This window comes from Eurytemora carolleeae, unplaced genomic scaffold (assembly GCF_000591075.1).
Source record: "Eurytemora carolleeae unplaced genomic scaffold, Eaff_2.0 scaffold174, whole genome shotgun sequence".
NCBI lineage: Eukaryota > Metazoa > Arthropoda > Copepoda > Calanoida > Temoridae > Eurytemora > Eurytemora carolleeae.
In genome coordinates this window covers 346,507-357,773 of record NW_019396888.1, presented here as the reverse complement: position 1 = coordinate 357,773, position 11,267 = coordinate 346,507, and the positions used below count along the sequence as shown (strand labels likewise).

The 11,267-nt window shown below is 32.9% G+C and overlaps 1 protein-coding gene across 1 annotated transcript in view; it reads left to right on the top strand.

Annotated features, from left to right (window-relative positions):
- The window catches only part of LOC111709792 (uncharacterized), an 85,400-nt gene that overhangs the window by 34,106 nt on the left and 40,027 nt on the right, over positions 1-11,267 (top strand). The window contains exons 20-27 of the mRNA XM_023483698.1: positions 690-784; positions 1,536-1,598; positions 2,979-3,041; positions 4,020-4,099; positions 6,382-6,460; positions 7,430-7,594; positions 8,102-8,293; positions 8,548-8,622. Of these exons, the coding sequence (XP_023339466.1) occupies positions 690-784; positions 1,536-1,598; positions 2,979-3,041; positions 4,020-4,099; positions 6,382-6,460; positions 7,430-7,594; positions 8,102-8,293; positions 8,548-8,622 (812 nt within the window). The remainder of the gene's footprint in view (positions 1-689; positions 785-1,535; positions 1,599-2,978; positions 3,042-4,019; positions 4,100-6,381; positions 6,461-7,429; positions 7,595-8,101; positions 8,294-8,547; positions 8,623-11,267) is intronic.

Here is an 11,267-nt window from a genome sequence, read left to right as displayed (position 1 = left end):
ATAATAAAGAGGTATTCATCCTAGTATTTTTATGACGTAATAATAATAATAATAATAATAATAATAATAATAATAATAATAATAATAATATTAATAATAATAATAATAATAATAATAATAATAATAATAATAATAATGATAATAATAATAGTAATGTTATTTCAACAACCCCAAGAAAAAGTACTGTAAATAGATGTAAATTAGATATTGCCATTTTGTGTAAGTTTAAGGCTTAGAACAGTAGTTTTCCAGATCTACTTAAAGTCTTCCTAAATACTAGGATACCCATAAAGGATGAATTTGAAGTGGATATTTCAAAGCTTTAACCTGTATTTATAAAAACCTAAAACTGTGTTGCAATTTTTGGATTTTTTTTCAGTTTTTGTAAAAAGAATCAGACTTAGGACCTTTATCTTTATCCCGTTATATTGTCCCTTTTCCTAACCCAACCTATTTCTCTAACTCTAGTTGACCCTATCCTAACCCTATCTCCCTAACTCTAGTTGACCCTATCCTAACCCTATCTCCCTAACTTAATCTAACTCAACCTCTAACTAATTATAAAGTTATCAAAGCAGTATTTTCACATCCTTACCCAGAATTTCTCTACATAAGTTACACTGGTTTGGGGAACCCTGTAACTACATAAATATCTTGAAACTTATTACTACCAACTTCCTACTACCTAGATGAGGTTGAGAGACTTCTTCGTGAGTATAAACAGAACCAGGAGCTCCTGAGAAGAGTTGGGAGTAGATATTATCAAGTAGTTTATCCAATCCAGGTAACCGTAATCACTGTAGATAATAAGAGGAGAAAACTAGGGAGCCAGGGGTAGGGTTTAATAAAGTAAACTAGAGAGAAAAGAGGGCGGTTTACAACAAAAAACTGGACATTACAGAACTAGTTAGCAAAGAGATGGGTTTACAAGGGAAAACTAGACAGCAAGGAGGAAGATTAGCAGGAGAAAATTAGGGAGTAGGGAGATTGGTTTACAAGGGAAAACTAGATAGCAAGGAGGAAGGTTAGCAAGAGAAAATTAGGGAGTAGGGAGATTTGTTTACAAGGGAAAACTAGATAGCAAGGAGGAAGGTTAGCAGGAGAAAATTAGGGAGTAGGGAAATTGGTTTACAAGGGAAAACTAGATAGCAAGGAGGAAGGTTAGCAAGAGAAAATTAGGAAGCAAAGGGTGGTTTAACAAGCTATGGAGGAAGAAAGTGGGTTTACAGATTAAAACTAGGGAGCAAGGAGTTATCCATGGAGCAAAGCTATAACAGCCAGGGGTTAGCAGGTTAAAACTAGGGAGCAAAAAGTTATCCATAGAGCAAAAATATTAGAGCAAGGGGTAAACGGAATAAAACTAGGGAGCAAGGAGTTATCCAGGGAGCATGGAGATGAGAGCATGAGGTTGACAGGATAAAACTAGGGAGCAAGTAGTTATCCAGGGAGCAAGGAGATAAAAGCAAGAGGATACAACTAGGAAATGTATTATTTCTATGATGCCCATGTTTTCATAACAATTTCTTATTTAAAAGGTTCGACATAGAGAAAAGATGGGTATTTCAACACGGGAGATAGATAGTGGTATTCAACAAAAGGTAATTAAGCATGTCATCTGCTGTAGTGTCATATGTTTATTATCAGAATTATTTCAAATGGTTTTTAAGGTATTTTTCACAAATATGTGAACAATCTCATAAAAAGTCCTAGTAGACGAACTGTACCTCGAAAATAGTCACTCAACCATAAAAATATTTTTAAATATTATAATTTGTATTTTTTCCTCTAAATTACCTTTACCCTGTATAAATTATTTCCTAAATAATTCCTGCAAAATGCTTATCTTAATTAGTAATTAAGCTAAAGCGAAGAAACAACTTGACATTTAGGATTTAAATAAATTATTTTAATGCACGCTTTCCTGTTCTTATTAATACATATTTGTTGAGTCATTTCGATATAATAACTTTTCTTTTACATTTTAAACTAATCAAATATTGACTTAATCAATTGCTATTCACGACATTCTGCTAATTCTAAAAAGTGTAAACTTCAATTTGCAAAATTTGATTGAGGATAATTCAGAATATATACACGTTTATTTTGAAATCAAGCTGAGTACACGAGGAAAATAAGATCGGGGATACATCTTGCGAAGGATACCAGTAAAGAAATTAAACGCATTTCTTAGCAGTAAATCATCCAAAGCTTTTTATATACTTTTCTTTATAAAAGACTACCACAACGGTCATATATTGTCATATAAGGCCTTTACTTAGAAAAAATGTATTTTTCTTCCTCGGTTTACATAGCAAATAACATTAGCAAAATGTCAGGGTTCCTCTGTCAATTTTTACTTCATATTTGAGGAAAACTATAATGAAATGAAATTAGTACACACTCCCTTTGAATTTTAATATTCTAACTAATTGGCAATTTAGGTAAAATAATATAAAGAGTAAAGTAAAGTTTAAATTAAATTTATTTCATGAAACCGGGTTTAGTTTCATACTAAACCAACTTCATTAAACCTGGTTTAGTTTCATACTAAACCAACTTCATGACACCTGGTTTAGTTTCATACTAAACCAACTTCATGAAACCTGGTTTAGTTTCATACTAAACCAACTTCATAAAACCTGGTTTAGTTTCATACTAAACCAACTTCATGAAACCTGGTTTACTTTCAAACTTTCAAGCTTTATGAATCCTGCTTTAGTTTAGTTAGAATGGAAGAATGAATAGAATGAATTATTGTACAGGGTTCCTATGAAAGAGGGATGAATGAATTAATAAATGAATGAATTATTGTACAAGGTTCCTATTGAAGAAGGATGAATGAATTAATAAATGAATGAATTATTGTACAGGGTTCCTATAGAAGAGGGATGAATGAATAAATAAATGAATGAATTATTGTACAGGGTTCCTATGGAAGAGGGATGAATGAATGAATTAATGAATGAATTATTGTACAGGGTTCATATGGAAGAGGGATGAATGATCCTGGTACAGGAGAGGAACCAAGATATGGTCCCAGGGTAGGTTTAAAATTCAAATTGTTTACTGTTCATTCTACGGGATTTCTTTTCGTAGATTTAAGATTGTATAGTTCTTAAAAGGACTGTATTCGTCAATTTCAGTGACCCTTGCAATTTGTTTAGTGGTGTGTTCGATTCACCACAGTACCCTTCAAACAACCTTCAATTGTGGTTTCTCTTAAAATAAAAAAATGTATTGTGCATTTAGGCGATTTATGCTTTAGAGGAAATTAACAGAATTCAACACATTTAAGATAGAAAAAGGGAAGTATTTTTTCTCATTAATACTTTGATAGAAATTCAAGGGGCACCGTTATGAATCAAACATGACATTCTTTTTTCTTTTTTTAATGGAGGGTCACTTTAGAATCCATTTTATCATAGAGCAATAAAACGAAGAGGTGAAGCTTAGCTCAGATGTACACAACCGACCTCCCTATAAATGAATTAATAGAGTGGTCGGTTGTATACATCACGATATGTTTACCTATCTAACGCTGTACATGTATTTTATCTATTAAATCTAGGAATTCGTTTTTGTTTCCACCCTGGACTAACCAGAGTGAGCAGCATTTGGTGTCTTCTATTTGAAATCAATATAATTCAACAATCTTTTGCCGTACGGATTTGTCTCTGCAATACTTTTTCATTCAAATGCATATGCCAATAAAAAAAGTACTTCAGAAAAAAGACTAAAAAATTATGTATAATGGGTCAAATTGTGATCGAAAGTCACAGCTTTCTGGAATATTGCCAGAACCGTTAAATCCACGTGTTTTATGTGTTTCAAATTAAAATTATAAACAAGCTTAGATATGGCTAATATTGCGTGGTACCCATTAACTAAGACCCATTTTTAGTTTTTATATTAAACATCATCGAAACAGATTACTAGTCTGGAGAAAATTTTATGAAAATTGATCCTTGGATTTCCAGAAAAAATGTTTCCAAATTCTTGATAAACTTTTCTTATTTCAGCATCAGAAGCACTATAGACAAACTTCTCTTCTCATCAAAGCATTCCAGCACAAGTTTAGATTAGACCTAGAGTTAAACACGTAAGTTATATTTCAAATACCTAGAGGATTGCAACAACTTTAGGATAAAGATTTGATCACAAGAGTTTATATTTTAGTAACTTTAGGATAAAGATTTGAACACAAGAGTTTATATTTAGTAACTTCAGAATAAAGATTTGATCACAAGAGTTCATATTTCAGTAACTCTAGGATAAAGATTTGAACACAAGAGTTTATATTTCAGTAACTTTAGGATAAAGATTTAAACAACAAGAATTTATATTTTAGTAACTTTAGGATAAAGATTTAAACAAGAGTTTATATTTTAGTAACTTCAGAATAAAGATTTGATCACAAGAGTTCATATTTCAGTAACTCTAGGATAAAGATTTGAACACAAGAGTTTATATTTCAGTAACTTTAGGATAAAGATTTAAACAACAAGAATTTATATTTTAGTAACTTTAGGATAAAGATTTAAACAAGAGTTTAAATTTTAGTTACTTTAGGATAAAGATTTAAACAAGAGTTTATATTTTAGTTACTTTAGGATAAAGATTTGTACAATAAGAGTTTATATTTTAGTTACTTTAAAGATTTGAACAATAAGAAATTATATTGTAGTTACTTTAGAATAAAGATTTGGACACAAGAGTTTATATTTTAGTAACTTTAGGATAAAGATTTAAACAATAACAGTTTATATTTGTGTGACTTTTGTATAGAGATTAAAATAAGAAAAGGCTTTATTTCAGAAACTTTAGGATAAAGATTTGAACATATGAGTTTATATTTTAGAAACTTTAGGATAAAGATTTGAACATATGAGTTTATATTTCAGTAACTTTCGGATAAAGATTTGAACAAGAGTTTATATTTTAGCTTTATGTTTAAAGAGTTAAACAAGGGTTGAGTTAAGTTGAGACCACAAAGATATAGAGAAAATTTTGATTGTTTGGGATTAAGTATTATCTATACCCCCTTATTCTTTTTACAAAAGTGTATTGAAGTTTTTGAGAGAAATACAAATAAAGTTTTAACAAGTAAATTTATATTCCTTCCAGAAAGTACAGTACACTTAATATGAAAACAAAGATGGTTCCCATTTTATTTTCCTTGCTTGTAATAAAGATTGAAACAATAGAGCAAAGATCTCTACAGTTTCCGTTTCTACTTGACGTATAGTTAGTGTAAGAATGAGATAAATGTATATCAATATATCTTTATATTATATATATATATTGACACTCGAATATTGGTTCTATTCTGTTTGCTGATAAATTATGAATCAGGTTGAGTTGTATACATGTATGTATATATTCATGTTGTGTGTATTGTATATCTAATGTATAAAGATTCCTGCAACAATGAAAATGAAAATAGTTTGTTTTTATTTTTAGGATTTATTTTAGTTGCATACAGATCAAAATAAAATATATTCTTACCTTTTCATCTCCAGTCTAACCTCACTGCTAGACTTTTTATTTAAATTCTCTCAACTCTATTCTTAATCCTTTAACTGCAAACTCGACTCAATCTTTTTAACCATAAACTTAATCTCTTTACTCCTTCCTAGATTGTAGATTGTAGGTTGTAGACTGTAGGTTGTAGACTGTGGACTGTAGACTGTGGACTGTAGACTGTGGACTGTAGACTGTGGACTGTGGACTGTGGACTGTATATTGTGGACTGTAGACTGTAGACTGTAGACTGTAGACTGTAGGTTGTAGGTTGTAGACTGTAGACTGTAGACTGTAGACTGTAGACTGTAGACTGTAGACTGTAGACTGTAGACTGTAGGTTGTAGACTGAAGACTGTAGGTTAGACTGTAGACTGTAGACTGTAGACTGTAGACTGTAGACTGTAGACTGTAGACTGTAGACTGTAGACTGTAGACTGTAGACTGTTCCATAGTTTTGTTCTCATGTTTCTTCTCTGACCTGAGTATATTTCAAATCGATAAATGTATGCGTCTTTATTCTTATACCGATCTAATTTGACAATGCGGCATCCCCAATCGTCCCACCCTTCCCCTCACTCACTCCTTTACTCCCTACAGAACAATTCTACCATTCCCATTCCTAACAAGTTTCACCTTTTACATGCCTAAACATGACTCCAACTAAATACTTGCTATTTAAACTCCATCCAAACAGAGTTTCCTATCACTCAATCCTAACAGAGTTTCCTATCACTCCATCCAAACAGAGTTTCCTATCACTCCATCCAAACAGAGTTTCCAATCACTCCATCCAAACAGAGTTTCATATTACTATATATTCTCTAAATAATTTTATCATAATTAGTTTGTAATTTTTAGGCGACTTATTGCTCCAAACGTTCAAAAGAAGGTGTTTTTGACAGGCGGAGCAACCGCAACCTCAACCTCAGCTTCTCAGGTAGGATACTATTATATATCCTCAACCCCGGCTTCTCAAGTAGGATACTTTTATATTTCCTCAACTCCAGCTTCTCAGGTAGGATAATTTTATATACCCTAAACCTCGGCTTCTCAGGTAGGATACTTTTATATATCCTCAACTCCAGCTTCTCAAGTAGGATACTTTTATATATCCTCAACTCCAGCTTCTCAGGTAGGATACTTTTATATATCCTCAACTCCAACTTCTGATAGGATACTATTATATATCCTCAACCCCTGCTTCTCAAGTAGGATACTTTGAACCCCAAGATATTGTATTTTTAATGATATCCTTAGTTCTAAGAACGGGTTGGTTAATTCAGTATTAGATAACAGTAACCTTTTCTTCAGTTTCTTTGACCGGGTTAGGGTTGAGAAGATACTGCAGTGACCTCGAGACCCTTCATTAGCCCATCTATATTATTCTAATCTTCTAAAGTAGAGAATGTTTCAAGTGTTCTCCTACCCGGCAATAACCAAAGAGCATCAACAGATAAATGTTGGGAATGAACAAACAAACAGAGAAAGCAAATAACTTTTGAAATAAACCTCTCCAGTAATGATATTAAAATATTTAGACTGTCTTTAAACTAGCTTGAGAACCCACCCAGGGTACCCATAGTTACTCCCGCCTTTTACCCGCGCTTGGTCGTAAATTACGGTTTTAGCAATTTTTGGACCTAATCAACTTAGAATCTCAAAACCCTGTTAAGAACGTTCCCGTGGTTCTCCTATGTTACCAAATCAAAATTTGAGGCAAATCGGTCAAGCGGTTTTTGAGTTATGATCAGACATCCAAACAACCCTTCAGAGATTACTACTTTATATATACATGACTTAAAAAGCATTATCAAGGTTCTTTTATGATTTTTAATCCATTGTCAAGATTTCTTTCAACAGAGAGATATTTATGTGAATCATAGACCTGATTCTAACCTATATTCAGGATGTGGAGCACTGTTACTACCATGGAGTTGTGAAGGATTGGCAAGGAGGAGAGTTTATTCCAGGATCTATGGCAGCTCTCCAAACCTGTAACGGTGTCTCAGGAATTATTCATCTTGGAAACGAAACCTTCGTGATCCATCCTTTCTACGGAGGCGATCTCTCGGTAGGATATTTAGAACTTCGTTACATCAGTTTTAAGATTACTCGTCACAAACTCTAATTTTCTTGAATTTTTTGTAACCTGATGTCCTACAGCTTTGATATTCTCCTAGATCAATTATATATCATTATGTAGCAAAAATATAGTATATATAGAAAATTAGAGTTTGGTTTAAAACGCCATTGGAAAAATTATTGAAGCACAAAACAACGTTTTACATAACAAAAGAATAAAAAAAAATGTTTTTCATGTGAAATAAACTTAAATTGTAAAACATTTATAGATATTACAATATCAATTCAATTCCTGCAACTTTTTTAAGAAGAAAGATTTTCTAGCTTTTTGTAAGGAATGTCCCCCCCCCAAAAAAGTTTCGGCTTTGGTTGTTAATCTTAAATGTGTGTTTATCTACATTCTACATTCTGGTAGCAATTTAAACTCTTTCTAGTTTTAATGATATGAGGGTTAGAAATCTAAACAAATCAAAGTTTAGCATAAACTTTGTTTCAGAGCAAACACCCGCATATAGTTTACCACTCAGACCAGAAACCAAGGCAGCTCTGTGGGGTCTCGGAGTCCCAGTTTAGGGTCTACGATAACAGGATGAGAAGGGAGATTGGAGGGACCGGAAACCGAACCGAGCGTGATGTAAGATACGTCAATCAGTTTATAGAAACTGCTCTAGTACTAGACAAAGCAATGGTAAGAATAAACTTGACGTAATGATAAGAAGGAAATCATTGCGCTTTGCACCCCTTATTCAATTGAGCGCCAGACGTTTGTTTTCCTTAATAGATTAAACAATAATCATCAATGTTCGCTTTTACGATTTTTAAAGATGACTTTTAAAATTTTCAAAGTCTAAAATTCATACATATTTTTATGTTTTTAATTAATTAAATAAAATTTATCTACATTTTAACAAGGGTTTGATCTTAACTTTTCTTTTAATTAAGTTTGACAACCGCCCTGGTCTCTCCAGAAGAGATGTTATCCATGAAGCTATTCAAGTTTCGAATATTGCAGATCTGGTAAATTATATTTCAGATTAACTGGTTAAACTAAGCTTTCTTCTTAAATATTGATATTTAATCTGGAACCTAATAATCGACATGCAATGTTTCTTCATCATCGTGGAGATTTTTAAAACTTGTAAAACTAAATCATCCCTCTGCTGCCCGCGGTATCTCGGGCCATTCATAGGGAGACCGTATACTCTGCTGCCTGCGGTATCTCGGGCCATTCATAGGGAGACCGTATACTCTGCTGCCCACGGTATCTCGGGCCATTCATATGGAGACTTTATACTCTGCTGCCCCGGTATCTCGGGCCATTCATGTGGAGAATGTATACCCCGGTATCCCGAGTCATTCATAGGGAGACTGTAGACGTCTAATTATCATGCATGTCAGAATCCAAACGATACAAAATTATACTCTTTTAACCTTTGTCTCATCATCGAGGACGAAGAAATTCGAGTTTTCTTCTTGAATATATGTTGTCTCAATATATGCTGATGATATAGTGTCAATATATGATGAATATAAAGTGTCAATATATGTATAATATATAGTGTCAATATATGTATAATATATAGTGTCAATATATGTTGAATATATAGTGTCAATATATGTTGAATATATAGTGTCAATATATGTTGAATATATAGTGTCAATATATGTTGAATCTACAAATGTAGAAAGAAAATATTTTTTACCACGATCAAAGCATTTTGTGGAAAAAAAATGTTTGTATGCTTTAAACATCATTTTACAGCAATTTATAAACGACATGTTCTTCAGCAGAGAAGAGAACTATTACTTTCCTTGATACTTTGTCCAGAGAAAAGAGTTTTCATGAAGGTGTGATAATGGATGGTGGGGAGAGAAAGAATGGAGTTTACTCAGGGTTTCTAGGATGACAGATAAATGAGTAATTGAAATATTAGATTAGGAAGTAAACAGGAAATAAAGAAATAGAAACTTTTAGCAAAAAAAGCAATTAATTTAAAAAAAAAATGATTGGTTACTTTTGCTGTCTTCATCATTATCATACTTACAAGGATTTGCAAGTTTAGCATAGTAGGGTTTAAGGTTTGATAGATAGTGTAGGGTATGGTTGGATGAATATAGTAGGATAAGGTTTGATAAAGCGAGGTTTTTAGAGATATAATAGGTTTGGGTTAAATAAAGATAAATAATGGGTTGAAGTTTTATAGAGAGAGAGTAGGGTTGGGTTGGATAAAGATATTAGAATGAAGTTTGATAGAGATAGTAGGGTTGGGTTGAATAAAGATATTAGAATGAAGTTTTATAGTTATAGTAGAGTAGGATAGGGTTAAACAAAGATAATGGGTTGAAGTTTTATAGAGCGAGTAGGGTTGGGTTGAATAAAGATATTCGAATGAAGTTTTATAGAAAGAGTAGGGTTGGGTTGAATAAAGATATTAGAATAAAGTTTTAGAGAAAGAGTAGGGTTGGGTTGAAGAAAGATATTAGAATGAAGTTTTATAGATATAGTAGAGTAGGATAGGGTTAAACAAAGATATTATAATGAAGTTTGATAGAGATAGTAGGGTAGGATAGAGTTAAAAAAAATAATGAAAAAAGTTTGATAGAGATCAAATAGTGGTTCGGTTGAAGAAAGATAATAGATTTAAGTTTTGTAGAGAGAGAGTAGGTTTGGGTTGGATAAAGATATTAGAGTGAAGTTTTATAGTGAGTAGGGTTGGGTTGGATAAAGATATTATAGTGAAGTTTTATAGTGAGTAGGGTTGGGTTGGATAAAGATATTAGCTTGAATTTTGATGGATAGTCGGGAAGGGTTGGGTTGGATGAGGAGGAAGGTGTTTGCTCTCCTCTCAGCCTAGATTGAATAACCCTAAACCTCCGAGAGTGGTTTCAAGGAAAAGGTTCGGAACTAGGAGTGTGTGAGAATAGCATGAATTCATCGCATTAAATATTTACATAGAAATGAGAGAAACGACCNCACTCTAACCTTAACTAGGCTCAGTTCCGCCTGTCTCACATCATTTCCCGTCGTTGTTTTGACAAGCATATATTTTGTCAAAAATTTTTCTTTTCTCTTCAAGTGCTTAACACTCAGGTTTGAAATATATCTATTTTGTTGTTTGTGAGAGAAAGGTTCACACCAGGAAGAAGTTTTTATTAAGAATTTAGAAAATATTACGTCCAAATGAACCTGGTTGGGTTTCCTATATAAAAGATATTTCTTCTAGATTAAAACTTTTTAGTCCTTGTATTGTAAGCGTTGCTTCTTAGTTAAACACCATAGTTTCAGTAGAAGTAAATATTTCCATTTACTGATACCGCCGATTTAAGGTTTCATAACTCTAATTGGATAATGAGATAGATAGAAAGATAGATTTTACCGCCATACTATTTCTATTGGTTCAGAGTAGACATCAAACACATGACTAAACCCTGATTGGATCAGGCGCTATTGGACTCGGCATACAGGAGTGTGAAGTGCCAAGGACATTTTTACAAAAAAATACAAATTAAAAGTTAAGGTGGCAAGGACAGGCTAGGGGCCAAGCGTCGCGGCTATGGCAGGCTGGGGGCGGAGTACCGCGGCTAGAACAGACTAGGTGGGCCGAGCGTTGCGACTAGTACAGGCTAGGGTGCCTGCGCTGCGACCACAGATTTATAAAATG